This window comes from Phascolarctos cinereus, unplaced genomic scaffold (assembly GCF_003287225.1).
Source record: "Phascolarctos cinereus isolate Bilbo 61053 unplaced genomic scaffold, phaCin_HiC Scaffold_1;HRSCAF=81, whole genome shotgun sequence".
Taxonomy (NCBI): Eukaryota; Metazoa; Chordata; class Mammalia; order Diprotodontia; family Phascolarctidae; genus Phascolarctos; species Phascolarctos cinereus.
Window position 1 is genome coordinate 15,024,607 of NW_027555514.1, and position 26,303 is coordinate 15,050,909.

The following is a 26,303-nucleotide window of genomic DNA, read 5'->3' on the forward strand; positions in this document are numbered from 1 at the left end:
AATGGTTCCTGTTTTTTATGGGCTAACCTCTAGTTTATTATTATCCCCATTTTACAGAGGTAGTAACTGAGGCAGATAGGTTAAGCGACTTTCCTAGGGTCTCACAGCTAGCAGGCGGTGGAAGTAGGACTGGAACTCGGCTCTTCCTGACTCCAGGTTCAGTGTGCCTGCCTCACTACTTCTCTGAGCTTCAGTTCTCTCGACTGTCAAACGCAGGGGCTAGACTTCATGGCCTCTAAGTGGAGTCTCCAGGCTCTGAATTTAGGATACACTCTTAGAGATACAAGCCTGAGAGCCTTTCTCCACACAGATCGCGTCCCACCGGCCCTTGCGGGAGCCAGGAGAACAGTGTGCCGGCGCACATGCGCACACTAGTCGCCGTGAAGGGGCGGGGGAGGTCCCTGGTTGCTTCGCAACGGTGTTTCCGGGGGCGGGGTGGTGGGAGGAAGAGGCGGGGAAGGAGGCAGGTCGGTGGGCGGAGCCGAAGGCAGGGGGGGATAGGGCGTGTCGGTGGGCGGGCATCGCCTAGACTCCTCCCAAGCGTCCAAGAGCCTCTTCCTCCTGGCCGAACTACACCTCCCACAATGCAGCGCGGGAGGCGGAGCGGAAGCCGGGCGAGTGAGGGGGCGGCTTGAGCGCAGCTCCTGGAGCCAGAGAAGGAGCTCCCGCTTCCGCGCCGGTGCCCGTGTCCGTGCCCGTGCCCGTGCCCGTGCCGCCGAGGGCGCCAGCGCCGAGGCTCCAGCCTGGACGGACGGACAGACGAGGTAATGCCGGCGGCGGTCCCACTCACTGTGCTCCCCCTGCCCCGCCGGGCCCGGCTGGCCTCCTTCCATGCCCCCCCGGGACCCGGCACCTGGCGCTGGGACCCCGGAGCGCGAGGCGCAGGCGGGGACCCGTCTCGAACCCGGGGCCAGCCCCGTCCCCATCCCCATCCTTGAGGCTGGAGCTCCTATCTGGGCTAATCCCTGCAGCGGGGCAGATCCCAGCCCGCACTTGCCCTCGGGGCAGTCGAGTGGGGGAGGGGCAGGGCCAGTGCTTTGACCTTGACCTCCACCCTCCGCCTCATGCCCATGCACCTTGGGGATCCGAAAGGCCCAGCCCTGCTCCTGGGGTCACGTCCTCACCCACCCCCCTGGCTGGACCTCCACCTTCCATTCTGTACAGTGGGCATCCCTGGGGCTTCATTCCGGGCCAGGGAGCAGGAAAGTCCATTCTGTAAGGACCGAATCGGGTCCCAAGCCCACCGCCCTGGTTAGGTGGGGCTGGGGGGAGGGGGGCCTGTGCCAGGAGGGGTGTCCCCCCGCCCCGACCGTCTGCAGCTAATAGTCTCAGCGAGGGTCGCCTGCGTGGGCCACTCCTGAGTGGTGGAGGTGAATTTGAGCCCAGGTGTTTGAGGCTCCAGGTCTGGTGCTCCTTCCACTGCAGCCCCTCTGTCTCTTGATAGAGAATAATAAGCCACAGGTTGTGTTCTGTCCATAACAATAACAACGACGGCAATAATAATTAGAATGCTACAGCCCGTCAAGGACTTTACCAGTGTTATCTCTGGGATTATGGAGGTGTCATTTTAAGGATTGGAAGTGATGGAGGGGAGGGACATGGTGGCAGAGGTCTCAGCATCTCGGAATACTAAAGTGGGAAGGACCGGAGAGGGTGTCCGGTCCAGTCCTTTCATTTTAGAGGCTGGCCAGAAGTGGCCCAGGATCATACAGGGAGGAATTAGCAGAGCTGGATTGAACCCAAGGCCTCCAGTCTAAAGCTAGGACCCTTTGCATCGCTCTCAATGGCTCTTCTCTTGTCCAGTCCCTTGTGGTCTGACTTTGGGAAGAACAAGCTGGACTGTCTTTTTAAAAACTCTCTTTTCTCTTAACAGCTGTCCCAGAATGAGTCCTGGAGGAGACTTCAGAGACCATTAGGGGGCTTCAGGGCCCATTAGGGGGCTTCAGAGACCTTCCAGGGGGCTTCAGAGACCAGCTTTTTCATTTTTCAGATGAAGCAGTTGAGGGGGGTGCCAGTAATGGGGTAGCTTGCCTAATCTTCCATAGCTAATAACTAGTTAAACCAGAACCTGACCCCAGGTCTTCTGGCTCCAAGCCCCTGAATGGGCTTTCCTCCACATTCTCCCCAAACCCAGAAAACTCCTCTTTGGTGGCAGACAGTAGTTGGTTATCGCCACTGTCATAAATGTCTCACAGACATCTTTATATTGAACTTGTGTGTCATTCAACCCAAGACAAGAATCAAGTTTCTGGATTTCTGGGGTTGAATTGTTCCAGGCTTCCTCAAATGCTTTGCTTCTCTGGTCATGGCCTCCACCCCAAATCCTGGACCCATTCCACCCATTCCCTTTCTGCCTTCTCCTAAAGGAAGATGCTTTTTCTGCCTTCTTGAGATAGTCACATGAAGAGAGCATACTTGGGAGAAACCAATGATCTTGCTTCTTTGGGGATCAGCTTTCTTTTTTTAGCTGTCCTTCAGGGGATTCCAGATTGGCCTTCAGGCATTTTCTGCAGTATCCTAAGTACAGTACATGGAGGGCTTCTGCAGTTCCAGCTCAGTTTACTTTCATAGACTCTGTTCTCAAAACTCGCTGTATCTGTTTACTGGCTGGTATTCTGGCTCTCACCTCTTAGATTTTGTGTTTTCAAGAGTAGTTTTTTGGTGCTAAGGAACAGCTAAACAAATGTGTAACCCTCTCTGTATTAGCAGAAATGTCAAAGAGCCTGTAGTTTCTCCACTGTGTCATTTGCATTTGATGATGATGGGTTTTCTTTTTTTTTTCCCTGTTATGTATTATTGAGCTTGGTAGGGAATTCCCTGCTCCCCCCCCTTATTTTTCTGAAAAGGAAATGTCTTTGGCCCTTAATATAATTGAATTTTAATTAAAGTGGCCATTCTGTTGTATTTTTGGACACATAGTATTGAGTCCATCTGAGCCCTGAAGATGTTATTTTCTGAAGGTTCAGATCAAAAAGAAAACAGCACATGGCATACAAGAACTTGGAGGTGGTATGTTGGTGGCAATGTGTAGATTTTCCTTTTTTTTAAAAATTAGTTATTTTTAATGTTCATTTTTAAAAATTTTGAGTTCCAAATTCTCTCCTCCCCCTCCAGCTCTTCTCCCACTCATTGAGAAGGCAAGCAGTATGATACCCATTATACATGTAAAGTCATGCAAAACATTGCCATATTAACCAAAACCCAAGAAAAATAAAGTGAAAGAAAATCTGCTTCAGTTGGCACTCTGAGCCCATCAGTTAGTTCTCTTGAGAGGCAGAGAGCGTTTTTGGAATTGTTTCCGACCATTGTCATAAACAGAGTAGCCAAGTGTTTCACAGTTGATCATTGTTACAATGTTGCTGTTATGGTGTACAATGTTCTGCTGGTGCTGCTCACTTCCTTTTACATCAGTTCATGTAAGTGGTCTCAGGTTTTTCTGACACCATCAATGGGTGGATTTTTAAGAGAACCTTTTCTGAGGATGGAAAAATGTTTGATTGGATCCACACACATTGGGTGCATACACACACTGTGTACTTTACATCACTTTAAAGTGTGTGGCAAAACCCCTCCTCTAAAGTATGTGTCTGTGGTAATATTGGTCAGGTACAGTATGTGGTTAGAAGTAGGTTCTTTAAAAAATTAGAATAATTTCAGGTGAAGTATTTTGACTCTATGTATTTTAGATTAAACTTAACAACTAGCAAACAAATTCCACCACAATTTTAAACTTTCAGTGTTTACTCTAGAAGTACTGTTTAGTCAGATTGTTAACAATGGATATTGAGGACTTAATTTGTAGAGTCTTTTGACAATGTGATAATTAGTGTTTATGTCCAGCCTTCAGCCTGCAGTTAATAAGAGCTCTTCCTGAAATCTCTCTTGGTAGAACCTCATGGTTCATCCTCATCTCGATGGTGGAAATTTTCCTGAGTTTTAACTCCCTAACACTTGCATATAGGTTTCACTGATCTATCTATATTTTTGAACCTCTTCCCTTGTTGTCATTCTGGACAGTCAATATCTTCTCACGACTCGATTCTCACCATTTCAGTCTGACATGGGAAATCTGTGGCTTTGGGGTCTTTGGGGTCCATATGGGTCCAATGAAATTATCTATAGTAGGACCTCGGTTTTGTGATTTAAGATTGTGAAGACTGGACTTCCTGTGAATGGGAAATTAGGCCTGAAATGTTTTTAAGTGGAGAGCAAGCCCATTCATTCTCCCATTGGAGATCAGGATTAAAATACAAATACCCCCCAGAAGGATAATAACCGGACTTACATGCATTTTAAGTTATAGATAAGGCTCCCTGGTGTTTTCTTGAGATATTTTACTGAAGGAGGGAGGTCAGAGAGCCCTGACTCCAGGGATTAGGGTTAGAGTGGGAATTAGGGTCTGGGCAGTGCCAGGAGTCAGGAAAATGCATAGAAGGAAACCTGAAATTTGACTTTGAGGTTTTTTTTGGGACTGGTCACAATCTGTAGATTTGATCTCAGCTTAGTAGCTCCTGTTACAGGAACTTTTTAAATTGGCATAATATCTACGTAAGTGATACATTTCATGCAACTTTTTTTTAAAATGTAGAAATGTTGATAAATTGTGTTAACAAAGTTTTTGACAGTACAGCACAGTCCAAGGTGTAAAGAACATTGACTCTGTGCCTATATTATAATATATGAAATCCTACAAAAGCAAGAGAAGTTGATCATTTGATTTAATGTTGTTTTGTCAGCACCCTTTGTAAATATCTTGTCAGTTACACATCCATACTTTGAGTAGAGGGACAAACTTGACTACATTCTTTCCCCCCAGGCTTGATTAGTTCCAGGCCTTTTTAAGGGAAGCTTTAGATAAGAGCTGAATCTCTTCATTCACCCCCTCCCCCATATTCTTGGGTTCAGACACTTCATTTGGTGACCGAAGACCCCTCCTTATACAAAGAGAACCCTAGCAAGGTCTGGCCTTTGAGCTGGGTTTTCAGGATTGGTTGGCAGATGGGCTGTGTTCTTCTGAGTACGAATGGGCCGTGACTGCCCCGACTGGCCCCCTAGCTGCCCAGTGCAGTGCTCTGGCTCATCCTTCTGTCATCTCCTTAGTTCCTGCAGAAAAGATGCATCCTGTCATATTTGCCTGATGGTCTACCCTCTTCTGAGCCACGGGTGGGCAGTAGGGGCTACTTTTACTGCTAGCTGGCCAGCTGGTGGCACCTATGGACATGGCTTAGCCCTACCAGTGTTCCTCAGGGCCGAAGTGTGTGCTGCCCCCTATATTGCTCCATTAAAGGAAAGAGCCCAAGCTGTTGGTTTTGAGACTTCTGATGATTGCTCTGGGTTGGGTCATTTTCCTCCCAGTGAATTGGAGAATCTCCAGTGGAGGGAGTTCTGAAGCCTGACCTGTGTCTGTGCTGAAATCTCCCTCCAGGTGCTTAGCAAACCTCTCTGAAGTCCTCTGGAGAAACCCATTCGTCCTTCCCTGCCCCCATCTTCCATCCCCGCATCCACAGGCAGCTCATTTTACTTTTGGACGGCTTGGATTTGGGGAATTTTTCCCTCAGCCAGACCCTCCCTCTGTTTCTTTGAAAAGTTCCTCCATCAGGTCTAGTTTTGCCTTCTAGGGTCCAGAAGAACGAGTCTAATCCCAGACAGATGGACAGCCTCTGTGTCTGTGCTCTCTTCAGGGTCTAGATGGCTGGCTGGTTCTCACCAAGTCCTCATTTTTTTTTTAGGCAGTTGGGGTTAAGTGACTTGCCCAGGGTCAATCACACAGCTAGTAAGTGTCAAGTGTTTGGTCTGAGCTGGATTTGAACTTAGGTTCTCCTGACTTCAGGGCCAGTGCTCTATCCACTGCGCTACCTTGCTGCCCCTGATTTTGTTTTTAAACCTTAGGTGTTCTGACAACTTTCCATCTCTTGATAAGGCGCGGAGGGATTTTGAGTGTTCAAAAATCAACTGCTAGTGGCCGCTGCTGCTTCCTCTCTGCAGACCCTTCGGGGCAGTGGAAACAGGATGAAATGATCTTATCTCCAAGGAGCTTGGAGTCTGGATGGGGGCGGGGAGCCACCACAGGAAAAAGAGTGAGCAATAAATGGTAGGAGAGTGATTTCGTGTTCAGTTATGTGGTGTGGATCAAGGGCCACAGGAGGCAGAAGAGATCAGATCCTGGAGGAGTGGAGTAGTCAGGGCTCATTCCATTTAGAAGGCGAGCTTTGAGTGGAGTCCTGAAGAACAGGAGCCGAGGAGGTGACATTCTGCACAGCAGTGGGGGACAGTGGGCATGGGGCCGGGGGGTGCTGTGAGAGAGGCCGAGCCCCTGGGCTTGAGGCCTCTGCCCCTTCCATCCTTCCTTGGAGAACTTGAGGAAGTCGACTGCCTTTCCTCATCCATAAAATGAGAGGGTTACACTAAGGGATGTCTGAGATCCCTTCAAGCTCTAAACCTGTGATCATCAGACAGTCTCATAATCCCAGAATTTTGCCTTTGGAGGTTGGCGGTGTGACTTTTATTTGGCCTTTTTTACAGGTAAGGAAACTGAGTTTCAGAGACACTCAGCAGTCAAAAAGAAGAGATTTTGAGCCTCTGGGTGTGAGAGGTTGGCACCAGCATGGAGCCAAGGGAGGCCTGAGCTGTGCCAGACAGGGAGATAGCGAGATGGGCTTCACTGGGGAACCAGGCTGAGAAAGGCCCAAGGGGACGTTGGCCTTTCCCCCAACTTCCTAGCCAAAGACACTTTACTATAATCTGCTGCTTTGTTGCCCAGATGATACCAGCAAACTGAATCTTGCCTCTACATAAAGAAGTCCAGGGTCAGCTAGAGGCAGATGGAAGTATGGGTTAGGCAGAGAGCCCATACTGCCTGAGTGGTAGGAAAATTCGTTAACTTGGAGGGGCCCAGGGTGATTGTCACTGAATGCAGAACTTTAATCAAAAATAAACTGCCTGTGATGATGGAATAGAAGAAAACCTGGGAGACCTTGGAGGCCATTATGTGCACGCAGGTTTAAAATGATCGTAACAGGGTGTTTGTTACAGGCGGGTTTGGTAAATGGAGGGAGGAGGAGTGTGGAAGAATGTACAGTATTTGGAGAGGAGAAGGAGGCAATAAGGCAGGGAACGTAGGTCAAGGCAGATTGTTGGTGCTTAGGTGGGAAAGTCCGCTGGGCAGCGGGAAGAGTCACTTAAGTAGTGGGGATGGATTGTTCAAGCTGTCAGTGGGAATGTGGGTTGAGAAACTAGGGCTGACCTTTGGTATTGTAAAATCATTTCTTAACCACCCAGTATGTGCCGGGTAATGTGAGCAGACAGGCAGACTGGTCCCTGCCCTTCAAGCAGTCCTCCTTCACACTAGTTAAGGGAGATCCATCCATCCATAGCTATGGACAAACTAGATGTAAGGTCATTTGTGGGGGGAGGATCTGGGCTCCTGGACACATCGGGAACGACTCCATGGAGGAGGGGTGCTGGAGCTGAACCTTGGAGGAACTTGGGGGATGTGAGAAGTAGAAGTGAGAAGGGAATGCATCGCAGGCAAGGGGACCTCGAGGGCAAAGGCAGAGAGGCTAGAGATGGGACATTGTTTACAAGAACCCCACGCTGGCAGGTTGGAAAGTTTAAAAAATAGAATAAGACTGAGAAGGTAGGTGGGAACTAAAGTGGGGAAGGCTTTAAAAAGCAGTCTGAGGATTTTGTGATTTCTCCCAGAGGCCATGAGGAGGTTTGTGCCAACGCAGCCATGGCCTAACTTTGCTGCGCATAGTGTGAGGCCAGAGACCCTCTTGGGCATCAGGTAAGCAGCTTTCTTGGGTGGAAGAACTAGTCTAATGAGGAGAAGCTTTAAGTAAGATAAAGCTGTTCGGACAAGTCCAAGGAGACCAAAGGTTTGATAGCCAGGGAGGGAGGGAGGCTGAGAGCCCTCCACCTTGTCCTCTTCAGGGGGAAGGCGTGAAGTCCGGCAGAAGCTGAGGAGTAAGCCAAAGGTTTAGGAATGCTTACCCAGGCTCATTTTATTGGGATTGGGGGTAGATTTTAATTATGTATCAGCCCAGTGGTTTAAAGTGAAAATAAAAGCACTACCAATGTAAACAGTGTTTAATTTGATCTGCTTTTTTTTCTTTCTCTCTCCTCCCTCCCATTTGCCCTGGATAAATGAAGGTCAGGGTGGAGAAGAAAGTGGCATTAGTTAGCTGTTAAAAACTAAAAGACCTGAAGCGATTAAATAAATACTGGTTTGTAACCACCACCCTCTGTGACTTCTCTGGGCCCTTTTCATTTAGCCTGTATTTATGTGTAGAAATTGGGAATTCACCAGGAGATTTGCCCTCAGGCAGCCCTGTGGTGGGATAAAAGGAAGAGAATAGGTGTAGTGTTGGGATAAAAGGTGGGAGGAGAAAGTAGGATAGCGAGTTCCCGCTCACCCAGTGGTACGGAACTCCAAGGCAGGACAGAAGCTGTTCAGTCCTTCCTCCCCGGGGACTTTAGCAAAAATGAAGAGATGCTTTTCAAAGGTGTTAGCCTGAAAAGTTTCTCTCTCTACTGGTGCGATTCATGTAGGGGCCCCACCTTGGCCATGGGTCCAGGACACCATGCTCCATTCCCCTCCTGGCTGTGATTCCAGCTCTCCACCCTGGACCACCCCTCGCCATGCTGTTTCCTTTGGAGTGTCTCCCTCATTACCCTCCCCTCTCGAGCACTTAATAAATCCCTGCTGCCTTGCCTATAGTAGAGGGGATTCCTCACCTTTTTGTGTGTCTTTTGGACCGCTTCTAAAAAGAATGGTTTTAAATGCATAAAATACATGGGATTACAGAGGAAATCAACTCTATTGACTTACAGCTGTTAAAGGATTTTAAAAACAACTTCCCAGATCCCAGGTTAACAACCCCTGCCAGTCCTGTTATTGGGAGAGGTCTTCAGATCACGTAATTTAGAGCAAGAAGCAACCTTGGAGGTCATTTGGCCCATTTTATTTTCTCTTCGGTTATTTTATATTATGTTTCTTCTGGCTTTCCCTCCTGTCTCTCCACTCTTCTCCACTGCGCCCCACTGTGGATGCCTTCTCCCCCCTCCTGCCTTGTTCAGCTCCCTTTTATAGGTTGTCTTTGCCTATTAGAACATAAGCCCCTTGAGGACAGGGACTGGCTTGCTTTCTGCTTGTGTCTCTATGTCCAGCACTTAGCACAGTGCCTGGCACACAGTAGGTGCTTACTAAATGCTTGTGGATTTGACTCAACCTGACTTGTACTGGCCCCAGAATTGGACGGTGCTGCTGCCTTGAGCTGTGTCCAGCCAGGGAGCTATGGTCTTTGCTCGGTGGTGGCCAGTCACAGCCCTCGCCTTTGCTATGGGAGAACAGGAACCTTGTGACCTTAGTTTTAGATTTAGAAGGAATGGATGTGAGAGGTCATCTTATTTAACTGGAGGAAACAAGAGGTCACACGATAGTGAATGGGCAGAGGCATGATTGGAACCCAGTCCTTTTGTTTCCAAATCCACTGGGTTTTTCCTGCTCTTTGACATCAGTTCCCCCAGAGTTGTCATTACTGCTCTGTTCCAGTATTTTAGCTAAAGGTCCAAACCTAGGCTTTCTGGGCTCACTCACTAGGGCTGGGATCTTAGTACCTAGGATCCTGAGAGACTGCTGTTTACCTTGGCCTGCAGCTGACTTACAGAGGAAGTAGATTTGATTAGGTAGCTGGGGCCAGTCCCTCACGTGATCCTTTTCTGATAAGCATGTGCTCATGAGGGCATCCCAGTCTGGGAATAGCTGGCCCACCAGGCTCTGAGCTCTTCCCCTTCTCCACTCCCAGAATATTTCTTTTTACCCAAGACCACTTGTTTGGGATCAGAAAGCACCCCCTTTTCCTGGATAACACTGGAGACACGGGCGTCTTCTCCATCTCTTGTCTGTGTAGGCAGGCCCTGACTGGGCATTCTTTGGGGCACATTGTCCTTCTGCCTAGTTGCCCTACCCATATCACGTGGGAATTTTCTATCCAACACTACCTAAGTTGTTATCACTAATTCCTCCTGCAAGTTCATGGTCACTCAAAGCATTTTCACAGGCCAGCCCATTAGAGCCCATATCAGTGCTTGTAAAGATAATCATGCTTGCCGGTTAAAGGATCAGCCATTTATGGGGTATGATCAAGATGGCTCCCAATGGCAGCTCTGGAGATTTGGCAGCCTCCTTGCCTTTTGGCCTTGGGGCCTCAGCACCCAGCCCATGTTGGGACTGTGGGCCTTCTTTTGTAGCTCATCTGCCCAAGTACAGGTTGTGGTTCTCTTGTTCAGAAGCCCTTCCCTTTATTTTTTCCCATCACTCTCCATGGGCAGTTTCCCCATGAAGGCTCTGCATGTCCAAAGTGGGGTAGGGGATGCTGCCAGGGCTCCTTTGGGCAAGGGGCTCCATGTGGTTCCTTGTAGTCAATTTCTTCAGACTAATTACCTTACAGAAGGGAGGTGGCAGCCAATCTTCAGGAGAACCCCACTCTTCCACCCCAGGTGGACCTTGGGGCCCATGAGTTGCTACTGGCAAACCCAGTGGGCTCCTTCCTCCTTGAAATCTTTCTTTCCCATTGTGGGTTCCTTTTCTCTTGATCTCATTTTTCTCATATCCCATGATATCTAGTGAGTCAACAAGCATTTATTAATTGCCTGCTGTGTGCCAGGGACTATGCTAAGTACTGAAGATACTAGGAAAGGCAAAAAAACTCCCAATAACCCTCCCCCACCCCAAGAAAACCCCAAAGCCAAAAAACCCAGTCCTTCCCTCAAGGAGCTCAGGGGCTAATGGGGGAGACCCAACCAACAAAAAATACACCAGACAGATTGGGGTATTCTCAGGGAAGGCATGGAGATTGAAGAGGGCTGGGAAAATGTGTTAGCAGAAGGTGGCACTTGGGTGGTACGGAGACGAGGGTGAGAGAGGGAAGGCATGGAGACTGAAGAGGGCTGGGAAGACGTGTTAGCAGAAGGTGGCACTTGGGTGCCACGGAGACGAGGGGAGAGAGGACCGGGTACGAGGGGAGAGAGGACCGGGTACGAGGGAACGGTGCTTTGTGCATTTGTAGTCATACGCTGCTATGTTATAGGCCTCTCTTCCACGTGTGTAGTTTGGGTCCCTTCGTGCTGGTCCCTCCTTTCCGTGTCCTCCTCCCCTCCCACGAAAGATCGTAGCTTAAAAGGCCAAGGGCTCCCATTGCATCCTGGGCCATCTCCAGTTGTCCTGATCTAGATCTGGCCATTGGATCCAGGTGGCTCTGGAGGAGAAAGTGAGTCTGGTGACCTTGCACAGCCCTCCCTCACTGTAATCCAGTTCATGTGCAAGTCATGGCATCACCTTGCTGATGCCCTGTGGTCCTCTTGGAGAATCAAGGACAAACAGCTGCCCCTTCCACCGGGGCCAGGATGGCGTCACTCTTGGCCTTTGTACTCCTCGTTGCTTGTAACTAGGAGGCATTTAAGAAACATTTGTTTGAGTGACCTCTAGGGAACTACTCTCATTAGTAACATGTTTCCCAGTGTCATTTTGAAATAGCTTACTTCTTACAAAAATTTCCTACAGACAGCTAAACCTCCTCATCTCTTGATGGGTCCCGGTTTGTTTCCATCCAGGCTCCATCCTCATCATCCAGGCTGATCTTTGTCAGTTTTGCCTTTGCCCTAAATTCTGGTTTTCATTCTTGGGTCCATCTCATTCCAATGTCTATAAGCCTTGGTGTGCCAGCTCCCTGCATTCCTGGTTCCCTTGCCCGCTTTAACCTTTCTCATATCTTGTAGCAGAGGTAGCTTAAGATTGTACCCAAATTTGTGGTGTGGAATGAGCAGAGCTACCCACGAGGCCCATGGTGAGCTCTCAGTTACGAAAGAGAATGTGAAAGTTTTGCTGCCATTATATTGTTGGTGATAATGCTTATGATGGACTTGGTCTAAGCAGCTCAAAGAGGTTTGTTGGGGGCGCTGTGCTGAAACTGTTTCTTAATGGAACAGGGAGACGCTTGTTAGAGGGGATCAGGTGAATAAGCTGCCTCCATCTTCCTGGAGCCAGGCAGGTCTAGACGTTACATAGGCGCTTCTGATGAGCTCTTCTGTGGCTCTCGTTCTTTGGCTGTTCTGTAACTACTCTTTTTTCCCGAATCTCACCTAGGGATGGTGCGTTGACTCCGAGTTGGAAAGGATTGTGTCCGAGATGAGCCATCCAGGAGGTTAAAGGGGTCTTTATTTTGGTCATTTTGTGGCTTTGGTCACCGACGTTCAAATCCGGCTCCATCCGCTCCCTGCATCCGGAATGTTCCTGACGCTGTCCAGAAAAAACATGTCCCAGAAGCTGAGTTTGCTGTTGCTGGTGTTCGGCTTCATCTGGGGGCTGATGTTGCTTCACTACACGTTCCAGCATCCAAGACATGCCAGCAGCGTGGAGCTGCGGGAGCAGATCCTGGACTTGAGCAAAAGATACGTGAAAGCTCTGGCTGAGGAGAATAAGAGCCTCGTGAACGGCGAGAATGGGGCGTCGCTGGCGGGATACGGTAAGGTGGTGGCCTTTCAGCTTTTTCTTCCCCGTGAAATGTGATAGAGGGCGGGCTGTGCTCTCACTCAACAACCTGCGTGCCTCCTGCAGCCTCAGTCTGTTCAGGCCACTGTGGCACAGGTGGCAGTCACTGCACTAAGCTCTCTGAGTTGGTGACACATTCGCACGCTTGTTGGGAAACTCCAGGAGAGATGCTTCCTCTTTTCTGGTCTAGACACTGCCCTGGTCTGGCCACGTGTGTGGCCAGTCTGAGGGTGGTGTATATATGCACCTTGGAGATCCATCAACATGTAAGCTGTTTACCGGGAGCTGCTGTTTGTTCTTTGCACTTGTATCCACAGAGTCTAGGCCTGGCACCTAGTAGGTTCTTCACAGATACTTCCTGATTGATTGAGTAAGCCTGAAAGCCTACCCACCCCCTCATCCTCTTGTTCTTCCCACCATTTTTGCCCTTTCTGAAGTGGTGAATGCTTTATTCTTTAGCTTTTTGGTTAGGAAAAAAAAGCAAAAAAAAAACCACAAGCAAAGTAGAGAAAACCAGGAAAGGAGGAGGAAATGGCAAGAAAAATGTATGAATTCTCTTACCCCTCAAAGAAGTAGTTTACCTTCAGTTTAAAGCTTCTGCATAAATCTTTAGTGACAATTAGTCAGGGAAATGGGGACTATTTTACAACTTTGTTTCCACTAGAGAAGTCTTGAATTTCACCACCAGAAGCTCAACTTCTCCAGGTATTTAAATGAAAACACCTCCCAAGTAGACTTCTGGCTTGGCTTAAACTAACTGCCTGCTGAATTTAAAAGTAAATTAGATTTACTTTGACTAAGTAAAGATCTCCTAATCTCTTCCTCCTTTATTTAACCCTAATTCTGTTCAGCTGGGAACCAAGGAATGGACACCCCCCCCCCCCCATGGGAGGATTCACTCACAAAGGATTGCTATGCTCCTGTACTTACTAATCCATGGGCAAGAATTTCCTAAGGCCTGCTGTGTGATAGGTACCATGCCAGGCCCTGGCATCCAGAGACAAAGAATGACACAATCTCTTCTCGTAAGTAGCTTACCACAAGTACTTACAGAGGACGCCATAAACACAAAGTGAATAAATACAGCGTAGTTTGACAGGGATGGCTGAGAAAGAGAGGAGAGATAATATGCTGGCTGGCCCAGGAGGCCTACTGAAGGATTTTGAGGGATGAGGGAGACTTGAGCACATTTGAAGGCACTAGGGAAAGAAACAGTGGATAGGGAGAGATTGAAGTTTGGTGGGGAGGATGTCGGTGATTGAGGTTGCTGTCTGCTGAAAAAGATGGTAGGGGGTGGGGTCAGGTGCACACATCCGGGCTTTGGCAAAAGAGCCACCTCATTGTCAGACCAGGGGACAGGAGGGTGACAGTTGGGGCTTTGAGATGAAGGGAATGGGTAAGTGGGAGCTCCTTTCTGATTGGACTGTTTTATCAGAGGCAAGGTCCTCAGCTGAGAGAGAGGGACAAGGAAGTTGGTGTGGGAGGCTGAGGAGAGGAGATAATATTTGGAATAGCTTCCGTGGGCTAAGAAGATACTTAGCTCCAAAAGTTCGAAAGTGATGAAGCAATTTCTTTTATTGTTATCAAATTTCACCTTGATGCTTTCAAGCCTGAAATCAGAGCCTTTTTCAAAAGAGCAGGTTCTAAAAAACAGAGGTTCTTGGCCCTGGGGTTTGTGAACTTGTTTTAAAAATACTTCGGTATGAAGCGTGCTGATACTGAGTATACAGTTTTTCAGTATAATTGGTTTCTTTTGCAAGCCTCTGCCTGTTGTGCACTTAAAAAGCCAATTCTAATAAGAGCTTCATGGGCTTTACTGGCCTGACTGCCCCGGGGATTATTGCCACAAAACCAGTCAAGAAGCCCACTTATAAATGTCTGTGCATGGCCCCTGTGATTGATACCTGGGTCCTTAGCCGGAGCCCTGAATCAGCAAGGCTTTTCTACAGGGTGATTTTGTAGGTGTGGATTCTCCTTCCCTGATGAAGATTGCAGCCACTTGGAGAGTCAGCAGAAGGTCCTCGAGGGGACCCCGACGTATCACTTTCTCGTCACTTTCCAGACTTGGCTGACAGAGTCAGTATGACTGTCTCCGATGGCAGCCAGATGGGGCAGACACAGGCCTAGACTGTCCCTGTGGAGTAAAACATTGAAGGGAGAGTCAAGGAAGGTGTTGGGTTGAAGCAGGTGGGAGACGAGTTCTAGTGCCTGCCCGCATCTTCAGTCATTGCTTATCTCAAACAGCTCATTCTCTGGTGATGCGAGATTATGGAGACTTGACTATACACAGTGTTTTCGTTGTGCCAGTAAAAATTACTAAATGTCTGTCTCCCGAGCCAGATAGGGGCTAAAAGAGAGCACGTCTGTTTTTCTTCCTCTGCTGGGCTGCCAGGAGCCAACAGGTGACCTGGCCCGCCAGTGACTGTCACAACCCAAGCAGGGCTTCTCCGGCTCACTCGCACATGCCCGCGTCCTTGTCCTCACTGCCAGCAGTTTTTTCTTGACCCTTTACTCTTGTTTCTAAACCTCATGCTTCCGGTCACTGTGTTTCTGCCTCCCATGCAGCCAGCTGCCACGCCTCACCCTGCCTGGCTCCACATCAGTGCCCTTCTCTGTGTTCACAGGGTCACCCCCAGCCGAGCTAGCTTTCTCCTGGCCTCCCTTGTCCCTAATCCATCCATTGTGCAGCTGCAAGGGATTTTCCTAAAGCACTAGTTTGACCAGGTCAGTCTGCTCCCAGTAAGTTGCAGCTATGTCCTCTTCAGGCCTCCAGCACTGCAGGCCAACAGCCTCTGCAGGCTGATTATCTACACTTCCTTTGGTGCCCTTTCCAGGCCAGCCAAACTGGCCCGCCACTGCCCATACCCTTCTGTCTGTCCTCTGTCTCCCACCTCTTTGCCTTTGTTCAGGCTGGTGCCGGTGGCAGGAATCTCTAGCAGTGTGCAGCTCAGTGACCCCTCTGCCAGGAAGCCTGCCCTGCTGCCCTCATCCAGACTGCTCTCTCTTGGGCATGTAGTTTGTGGACATGTTTCCCCTTAGAGGGCAGGATCGTTTGGTTTTGTCCCCATGCTCCCCAGCTTAGCGTGATGGCTGGCATGTAGTATTTAATTAAATTCATGTTCTTTGGTTTTTAAGATTGTGCATACACATAAATAGAGGTATTTGAACATGCATGCATGTGTGTGTATCCACATACACATGCAGCTCCCTTTTTGGCCTTTCTGGAGTGTTCTTACGAGAAAGTGAATTTGGATACCTCACAATAGCCACATACAGAGCACTTTCAAATTTGCAAACCGCTTTACATGTATTACCTGATATGATCCTGGGAGGAAGATGCTGTAATTATACCCATTTTATAGATGAGAAAATTGAGGCTAAGAGAGGTTAAGGGATTTACCCAGGGGCCCCATATTTTCTGGGAATGAGAGAAACCGGTTTCTCTAGCCATTCAGTTTTGTTAATGGAGTGCCCATGGCATCCGTGGTCTGTTGTACCCTGAGCACAACTTGGGTAGCATCACTATATAAGCAAGTAAGGATCGGGAGGATCTCTTGGCCGCCTTAACTTTTCCCTTCTCTGTTCAGTTTGGACCATTCCCTCACCCACACCCACCCTCCAAATGCTTTTACACCCGATGGCCGACCCCAGTGCCTTTGTTTAATATTTTATATTTATCATCTTTATCAGTGTAATATGCCTCTGAGTGAATATAGCTCTCTAATAACTCTATTTCTTGCAATCTGGCAAGTAAAATTTTATAAAAAATAGTCCACCCTAAATACTCACAGTCCACTGAAGTTTGCTTTTGAAAGAACGGTTTAGACTGACTTTGAAGAGTGTCACAAGTTATAGAAAACACAGGATGTTCGGCAAATGCCCAGTGGCTGCTGTTGCTAAGTGTTTGGAGAACGGCTGGCAGAGGGCACCTTCCTCCACTGGAAAACCAGCTTAGGAATCTGGTAAATAAAGCAGAGAAAATGGAGAGTAGACTTTGCATTCAGAACAAGCAGCTCAAGGGAAGTTGGTCAGAGGATTCAAATTAGGCCAATGGAGATGGTTGGTTGGACTTGTTTGAACCGCTTGGCCAAACACAGCCTGGAGTAAGTTTTCTCCCTTTCATGCATGCGGTGTCTGGTTTGGGCGGCTTGAGCGCTTCTCTGGTGTGTTAGGTCCCCCCTCAGATTTACTGCCACAGTAGGGACAACAGTTCTTACCCTCTTTTGGAATCATTCCTGTTGCAACAGATGCTCAGTTAGCTGCACTAATGAACAGAAGGGAGAGGGCTGGACGTATGTATGAAAGAGCAGAGAACTAAAATATTCGTTATATTTACCTGTGGAAACCAGAGTATGTAAAATAACCAAACTCTTGCCTTTCTAATTATGTTTTCTGTTGTATAATAAAATGATGCTGCATGCTGAGAGACTAAGGGAATCCAGCCTAGGTTTAGATGTCAATATCAGCATTTCACATACTCGTAATCATGTTGTCTATAGTGGTTTCTTCCATCTAACTATTAAGAAGTGGTTTTTGTGATGTCACAATACCATTATTGGCAAAAATAGGCATTTTATAGCAGCACGTTTTGGAATCCTATTTACAATTGTGTGAATTCTGTTTTCTTTGGCACTTTTACACTTAATCCTGTTGTTTACTGATCTGATACCTAGGTAGTAATTGGCAATAATGGATTGTGGTATTACTATTTTTAGGTAGCTCATGATTAGCTGTGGGATTAAGGGGCCTATCATTTATTCTCATTAAATCTTTCTTTTCAAAAAACTATAATTAAGCAGATTAGGTGATCAAGTCCTATTTGCTGGTGTTCGCTATTTTCTTTTACTTCCTTCAAGCCTGTCCTTTCCAACCAAAATATCTAATTATGTTGGTAAACAAGCATTTACAGAATTGTATATTTAGTTGTAACTTTGGTTTTCACATCATCTTCGTTTATAAATAGTCCTCCTCTCACCTCTGCTCCTCAAGCCTGTCTCTGTAACAAAGAATAAAAACTTGAAAGTGGTTAGTTCAACGTGAAATGAACCAACCTCCTCCTCCTCCCCCCAGTCCTGGGCAGCGTCTTCACCTGGAGTCCCTTACCCCTGAAAAGAAAAAGAGAATATCCAATTAACATCCTTTCTCAAGTCATATTGATTTCATTACTGTTTCCAGTATAAGAGAAGGAAATTGGGGGGGGGGGGTGGTAAGAATAGTACCCTCCCTGACAGTCAGAGTGGATGGCTGGATGGTTGTGAAGCAGGCTAATATAGAGTGGGCCATGGGTATCTGTCTGCCCTGGCTCTGACCCACCAGTTAGGGCAGCATGATTCCATTATGGGGGTTTCCAAAGTGAGTGGATTAAGTCACCTAGGTTGTGGAGTCAGGAGGTGTTGGGGTTTGGAGAATGCTTGGCAGGAAGGATGGCAAGGGCGTGCCTGGCAGAGCCAGGATATGAAGCCACATCTTTTGACTAGTCATTGCAGTCTTTCTTCCAGTTCCAGCCTTAGTGGTTGCCAAAGATTGTTTTGTAACAAGCACATTTTCTGCAAATAGGCTGCTCCTATAGAAACTTCAAAAGAGTTTAAAATTTTAATGAAACTGAGAAATCCCTGTGTAGTCTGATTCACATAATTTGTTTAGCAAATTATTTTTTCATAGATAATGGGAAGGTAAGTTTTTACCCTAATTCAAGTCTGAATTAATCACAAATTTTAAGTAAGTGGGCTCTGAATTATTAAGACTTCTTATTTCTCCAGCACTGTATTTGTATACAGAATTGAGTGGATTGTGTTTCAAATGAAATCTTCCTATAAAACAGAATTTTTTTTCAAGTTGTGAGGGTTGATAAAAATGTCATAATTTAAAACCAAGATGTTAGTTGCTAATTTTATAAAATGTTTCCTAAATATCTAATGGTATTATTGTTAAGGTATATGTATGTTTTTTCTTAGCATGACCAAAGATAGAGATTTTTGTCCCCTATGGAAAGAGATCTAACTTGATTCTAAAATCACGTTAGCATTTCAAGGATCAGTGATTTCTTGGGTGAGGGAACTTCCTCCTGATGCAAAGCCGTCAGCCTTGATCATCAGGATGACCTTCAGGAGTTCAGTGGGGCTGGTACTCAGACAGCAGATTTTCTGGTCCATCCATCCATCCATCCATCCATGCATTGCTGGTCCAGGGCTTCAGTCAACTCTTTTCCACTTGGTGGTCCTACTGCTCAGGGATCCTGGATCTAAGCCAGTACCTCAAGCCATTGAATCCAGTCCCTTTATTTTACCAGTGAGGAAACTGAGTCTTGGAGCTGGGAAGAGACCTGCCCATGGACACATTGGGAGTGACTGAGGCTTCTGGTCCCTCGACTCCAAAGCCAGTGTTCTCTTCTGTGTCCGGCCCAGGAACAGTAGGGCCTGCCTTCCCAATCCAAGGAAGCAGTTTAGTTGTCTTAGGTATGATTGAGCGGCATACCCATTCTGCGTTGTTTTCACCCTTATTCTTTCCCAGTCCCACCCAAACTCAGAACACCTCTTGTCTGGGCATCTCCAGTGCCCTTTGGAGCCCCCCCTTTATTGTCCACAAACTACCATTTATATTCTTGAACTTTTCAACCAACATTTCTTTTCCTGCCTTGATACAACAGAAACCTAGCTTTCCCTTGGGGGCGCCACATTGTTTGCAGTCCTTTCCCCTAGTGACCGGTCCTTCTTCCACTGCCCTTGGCTTACGAGGCCAGGGAGAAGTGGGTTCCCCTAGCCACTTCCAGATCACCATTCCTAAGTGTCATTTTGATGTCCGTGAGACTCAGTTATCACTCCTTTCCCCACCCATCTACCATCCTATGGGTCTTTCTGTTTTTCTTTCCTTGCTTTTTGGTGAGGCAGTCAGGGTTAAGTGACTTGCCCAGGTCCACACAGCTGTGTCTGAGGTCACATTTGAACTCAGGTCCTTCTGACTCCAAGGCTGGAGCTGTATCCACTGTGCCACCTCGCTGCCCCATCTTTCTCTTTTTCAGTGAGTCCTTGGCTTCTGGTCTTCTTCCCATAATCTGTCATCAGTCCGTGGACTTTGGTAATCATATTACAACAAGTGATCATCGAGCTCTCGGACATCTTCCACCTCCACAAGCTGCATTTCTGCCCCCATTTCAGCCCCATGCCAATGTGATTGTCTTGGGCCCCACCATCTTAGAGAATTATGCTGCCTTCTGCATTCCGCACTCTGGAGTTCTGCTCTCTGGTAACAGTCTCCTGGAACGTGGACACTAACACTGGCCTTTCCCCGTCCTCATTCTGACGCTAGGTCTCCCTCGCCATCCCCATTCTCTCAGTCTCAGCACCGCTGCACTTGCCTCTGTACCCACATTTGGGTGCTTAAGCCGGTAATCTGGCAATTTCTTTTATTTTGAATCTGCTGACTCTGCTTCTGCCGATATAAACGGAGGTCTAGTCCCCCCTCCTGCTTTATTGATTCCTTATCTTCCTCAACACAGCTGCTGGTGGGAACTTGCCCTCAGTCCTCAATGTTCTGACCAACCCCCAAACAGAGCAGAAGACCATGGGGAAGATTGAGAGGACTCCCGCATTCTGCAGGCGCCTCATGTGCAGATTTTGTTCTGGCCCCTGGTACAGAGGAAGAGAGATGTCTAATCACAATCAATGGGCTAATTCCTCTGCCTGCCTCCCTCTGCTAGGACCTTGCTGTGGGTCCCAGGGCCTTCTGTCCTCATGCATCTTTATTTTCTCTCTCCTTCTTCATCTTTTCAGTAGCTAGCCAAGGACTCTACACACAGCTGGTGCTACACACACCCACCCACACCCACCCACACCCACAGTGCGGATGAAGGCCTAAGGATCTGGAACCAAACCAGATCTTGAAAACCAGCTGTGCCACGTGACAGTCTTCCTTCCTTTAGGCCAAGGCTTTTTAAACTTTTTCTACTCTAGACCCTTTTTGTGCTTTGGCAGACAGCATCGTTGGCATTTCATGGCCTGAGGGCATGCGCAGTGCAAAGTGCACATGCTTTGTGTTCAGACCAAGGATACAGTGAAGTTGCTCCAGGCAACACAGGCCATTGCTGCCAGAAACCCCCGGATTCATTTTGTGTTTGATTTTCAATTAATTTTTAGTCTTTGCGTATTCAGAAACCTTTTTCTGTTGCTGGATTTTTCGTGATCCCGTATGGGGTCTGGACCCACGGTTTAAGCAGTGCTGCTCTAGGCTAGGGGTGACCTGGGTCGTTCTCAGTTGGAATAGAGGCAATGGATCATTCTCTTCTTGTGCTTTAGGGCTCGGGCCCTTGGAGTGACATGGGTCATTCCTTCAGCTTATTCCTCCCCAGGGTGCTTTTAGCTCACGTGGCGATAGATGAAGGGGATGCAGGCAGTCTTCCATAGTAAAAGCGTTTGTCCTGAAGACAGAGAAGGTGGCTCTCTGCTCAAGCTTGTTATAAACAGAGCAATTTCTTCACTGTTTGTGTAAAAACAGCTTTATTAAAACAGTTAATTCCAAGCTAATTGCTCTTTGGAGCGTTGTTAAGTCAAACATTCCAAGATACAAATAGGGTTTTCTTCCTTCCTAATTGTTAAGTTTTCCTTTAATAGTTTCTTCTTATCCCACTCTTACGTTCAGACCCTAATTAGAATGTTCCTTTCTAACTCAGGCTGAAGCTTAGCTTGGGGCCAGAATCCTTCTTGGCTTTGGAGATCCTTTGGGGTCTTCCGGAGCCAGGCGTTTCTTGGCCTTTTCCTTTTTTTAATTCCCAAAGGAGAGAAACTGAAGGGGGTGGAGGGAGGGACAAAGTGGTCGCCTCTTTCTCTCAGGTCCCTATTCTGACCTTTCCCTCTTCCTCTGAAGAGGAAAATTATGCCAGGTATATAGGGGGAAAGTCCATCCAGTGACACAATTCAGGGGATTCTCCCTGACCTTTGAAAACAACTTCACTTTCACTTTTTTTCTTTCTGAAGAGAAGATGCCCTCCTGGGTAAACTTAATCTGTGCAGGTACAGAGGTTGTCTAGTGACTCTATTTAGCTGATTTTGTCAGTAAAGATTCTGGTCAGAGCCCAGGAGCCTGCCTACCCTTAGGAGAGAGGGAAGCTGAGAGACAGAACCTTGGAGAAGGAAGATAATAATAAGCATGATAACAATGATAATATTCCTGAGCAGCTTGGTCCTGGGCCCTAACCCAGTCAGGCCTGACAAGATGGCCCCATCATCTGATGTGGATCCAGAAGAGTCCTGGAAAGAGGACTGTCCCTTTTCCTTAGCTCAGAATGTAAGGATTTGACCCTATCATGCTTGGATAGGGCCTCTCAAATTCTGAGGCCTTTGCCCCCACTTCCTAATGGCCCCCTTCCCAGCTGTTTCCTGTTGCCCCAGAAAACCCTTGCTGGAAACTAGACCTGCTCCCCAGCTCCTGGCCTCCCCTAAATCAACTGAAAGAGCTTAATTTCCTGCCTCTGGTCCAAATGAGGTAGAGTCTTATACACAGTTGTCTGCATTGATCACACATTTTACCTGTGCCTGCAGCCTTCCTCAAGTCCCCATGACCAGCTTGCCTGTCCAAAAAGACAGATAATTAAAAGGGACTTACGTGTCTTACAACCAAATACAAAGTTACCTTAGTTTAAACGTAATTAAACACTAGGAAAAGGATGGTTTTGGTAATGTAAGATCATACATCTAGAGCTGAAAGTGCCTCAGAAACCATCTAGTCAAACCCCTGCATCTTACAGATGAGGAAACTGAGGTTAGGTGACAAGGTCACACACCTCCTCCTGGGGTGCACTTTCTGTGGCATGGGTTGTGTTCTGCACACAGCTGCTTCAGAAGCTCCCGTGGAATATGTGAATGCATTGTCCATGCATTAAGGTTTGCCATAAAGACTGCATAGATTCCTTCTGATTCCCTTAGACCCAGGCATCAAGGGCATTAATATGACATCATTTAGACACATTTTTCCTTTTCTCATGTGGACCATCTTTTCCTTTCCCAGCTGATTTGAAAAGAACTATTGCCGTCCTCTTGGATGACATTTTACAGCGCTTGGTGAAACTGGAGAGCAGAGTGGACTACATTGGGGTCAGTGACGCGTCTGCCAACATCACCAATGGCACCAGCGGGAATCTCCTGCCTGGAACTCCCAGTAAGAGGATCAATGCGTCGGGCCACATCAGATAGCGGCCTGAGAGTCCCTCGGCCACGACATGAGCCCCGGCCCGTGGCTCGTCTCCCCCCTCCAGGAATGCTGTGGAATCTCTCTGGCTTGGGCAGGAGCCGTCGTTGGCTGCATAAAGGTGGTCTACGTGATGTTTTCCAAGGAGTGTATGGGAACCATGGAACACTTCTGTATATAATTGAAAGAGGTGATTGATGTGTTACTTTCAGGCAAGTTTCTGCCTTTGCTGGTCTTTGTCGCGGCCCCAGTGCTGGTGTAATAAGCAGGTACCTGGCTTACAAGGCTCTTGTGTTTGGGGCGAAGCTCAAACCATTCAAACGACGTAGGAGCTAATTTCCATATTTATTTAAGTAGAAGTATATGTCTTTTGGACAAGTGGAAAATATTGTAGTTGAATCGTTTTTTTCATCTTTTCAACAGACATAACTCATAAATGTTAAACTAATGCTGTTGGGAAATGTGTATATTTACAGTATTATATTTTGTTACCTAGTTGTTGATAGAGAATCAGATATGATGTCGAGAATGTTTGAAAATCACGACCCAAAGAATGTCTTTATTTGCACTATTTGCCAGAATATCTAAAGAGAGATTGCTGTATATTTAAACATTTTGTTTGCCAGAGCATTACCTTGAAAATAGTGTAGCAACTACTGTCCAGAACATATGTGGTGCAGACGTTGGAACAATTAAATTGTCAACAGCTAAGTGAATATAATCTCATACTTAGATATTTTGGGTTCTTTTCTTTTCAGGTAGGTTAAGTGACTTGCCCAGGGTCACATAGCTAGTGAGTATCAAGTGTCTGAGGCCAGATTTGAACTCAGCCCCTCCTGACTCCAGGGCTGGTGCTCTATCCACTGTGTCACCTAGCTGCCCCTACATATTTCGTTCTCTTAGCCACATTCTAAGAAAAAAAAAATTTATAGTAGTTAATTAAAATAATTAATTTAAATGAAGAATTATGGTTTCCAGATATGTGAATATTTCCATGATTTCTCTTTTCATGTTGAACTCCTGGACAGTTTGTGCTGGCAGCCTGGTGCATCCTCTCTTTATTCTGGGTTATTTTTTTCTGGTACTGAATTAAAGGGAGAAACATGAGTCTAGTCTGGGAACTCAAGGAGGAGATTGAGGATGTTTCTCACAAGGAGAGGTGCTGGGGAGGGAGTCTGGTGAAATGGAAAGTCAGGGAAATGTTGGTTCTTACATGTGGACCCTCCTTTCAGGGAATTTAATGTGACAATCTGGATTTATGCAGTAGCTATGGTGGAGGGGAGGGTTATCTACTTTACAAAATGCTTCTTTTAAGTAGCAGGCTTTCAGGTCCTTTTGAGCAGCGGTATCAGATACACTGCCCAAACTAGATTAAAATGTCATTGGAGAATATTTAACAAAATAGTTAAAAGTATGGTAGAATATAAATATTGTTAATATATGGTTTTCTAGGTTAATCTGTGCTCTGCAGTGATCCTTATATATGGTTTAGTGGCCCCATTTCTCTTTGTGGTGGACTTCATTGTCTTAGGAGATAATTATATAAATTGAACTTAGAGCTTTTCAAGAATATATTTATTATATAAAGCAGAAGTTTTTCAAGAACAATTTTCAGCCCTTTTTCATAGAATCAGAGAATGTAAATGCAGATGAGGAATCTGAGGCTCAGAGGGGTCTGGTAACTTTGCCAGTAAGCAGCCTTGGTGTGCTAAGGAGGGAGTTAATTTTCATTTCGCTGAAGCTCTGGGAGCCACAGCGGCTGGTTATGAGGTTCAGACAGCGACTCCTCCAGGGACGCAGCATGAGTTTTGACAGGACACTTCTAAGGAGAGCAGGCGAGATTCACTGTCACAAGCCTCACTGCCCTCCCCTGGAGGAATCGCAGCAAGTGGGAGAAAGGGTGCCATGCTGGTGACAGCCTCCTTGGGGGATCATCTAGGAGAGCTGAGCGGATTCTCACTCAGGACCTCTCGTGTCCAGCCAAGTAAAGCTCAGATTAACTTTTCCTCTGTGCAGACAGGTCCACCTGTCATCCTGGTGCCCACTCTGGTTCACCATTTTACCTTGTTCCCTATTCCTCAGCTACGTGCAGCACAGTGGCCGTGTGTTCAACTGTAGTGAATGAAGTGTTGCAGGGTTGCATTTGGGAATATTCATTCCTGAAACAGGCTGTTGTGTTGTACCAATTATTAAAATATTTTACTAAAACAAAGATGGAGAATTTCAGGTGCTTTTCGTATTCAGAGGTAGCTGTCTGAGTTCCTCTGCAGCCGTCCTATAGGCTAGTGCTGTGTAAGTGAAGAAACGACACGGGCCACAGCAGGGTGAAATGTGGAATATGCTTGGTTGGACCTAATTATTTTTTTCAGGGAAAAAATAAAATATTTGTACTTGTAAAAAGTGATCTTAGTTTTGTGTTCTCTTCTTTCTTTCGTCTCTTTAATTTCCCAAAATATCCTTCTCCCTTCTCCCCAACCAAGAAAGCCATCCCATATAAATAACAAAGAATAAAAAAGAAGTTAACAAAAAGTAGTTCAGAAAAAATAACCATATATATATATATATATATATATATATATATATATGTAGTCAGTGGTCATATATATTTATACAGTCAATGCTCTGCACCCACAGGGTCCCCTCCCCCCCACCTTTGCAAAAACAGGAGTGAGAGAGGGGCCATCTCATTTCTGGAAAGAGGGTTTTCTTTGGGGATGTTCTCTCTGGAATTATTTTTAGGACCCCAGAAGTTAAACTCACACTATTGGCTCTGTCATTTTTAGCATTGTTCTAAGGGATGAACAATTCAGAATGGGATTATAAAAACTGTGAGAGCTGGCCGAAAAATGCAGCTCATTTGAAATTCAACTTGTTTTGGACTCAGGGAAAACCCTCATTGACCACCTGAAATGACTTTGCATCATTGTTGCACAAACCGTTGGCCTGAGCCATAGACGGTACTATTAAAGAAAGGCAGGGGCACAGTCCAAGAGAAGAAGGCCTTACAGATCTTAAGCTGCTAAGTGACTGGCTGAATATGAGGAAAGAATGAGGGGGACTGAAGAGAGTGGGCACCAGCATGGGTGCTGATGATGACATTGCTTTAAATTGGAGCGGACAGTCTGGTAAAGGTGAGGCTGCTGTTTGGTGCTGGTCTTGTGAACTCTGCTGAAGGCTCTCTACCCATGTTACCCTTCACTCCAGCCAGACTGAGCCCTTCCCCCTTCATGGTCCCATCTTGTGCCTCTTCTTACATGCTCCCCTCTGCCCACCTGGAAGGCCCTCCCTTGGTCTGTTGTCTAAGCCAAACTCAAATGCTCCCTCTTCCATGAAGTCTTCCCTGATTTTGCCTCTTGGCATCAACCTGCCCACTGAGACCTTGACTAAAACCTAGTTTTATATTTCTCTAATTCACACTTATCATGCATTACAGTGTATGATAGTTACCTATGTATGACTTATCCCTCTATTATTAGACTGTAAGCTTCCTGGGAGTAGAGACTGTGCCTTATTTAGACTGTCTCCTCCAGGCCTAGGGTAGTTCTCTGTATGCAGTAGACACTTGATATATGTT

At 46.8% G+C, this 26,303-nt stretch overlaps 1 protein-coding gene across 1 annotated transcript; it reads left to right on the plus strand.

The window, feature by feature from the left end:
- The first annotated feature begins 584 nt into the window (after nucleotides 1-584).
- Nucleotides 585-25,133, plus strand: CCDC126 (coiled-coil domain containing 126). The gene is made up of 3 exons (XM_020993393.2): nucleotides 585-764; nucleotides 12,146-12,524; nucleotides 22,550-25,133. The coding sequence occupies exons 2-3, from the start codon at nucleotides 12,287-12,289 to the stop codon at nucleotides 22,732-22,734; spliced, it is 423 nt and encodes a 140-aa protein (XP_020849052.1). The 5' UTR covers nucleotides 585-764; nucleotides 12,146-12,286; the 3' UTR covers nucleotides 22,735-25,133.
- The last annotated feature ends 1,170 nt before the right edge of the window (nucleotides 25,134-26,303 follow it).

Excerpts from the sequence above, each read along its gene's own strand:
- CCDC126 (XM_020993393.2), top strand. The coding sequence starts at position 12,287 with ATGTTCCTGACGCTGTCCAGAAAAAACATGTCCCAGAAGCTGAGTTTG. Across the intron at positions 12,525-22,549 it reads GGCGTCGCTGGCGGGATACG|CTGATTTGAAAAGAACTATT; the intron begins GTAAGGTGGTGG and ends TTCCTTTCCCAG.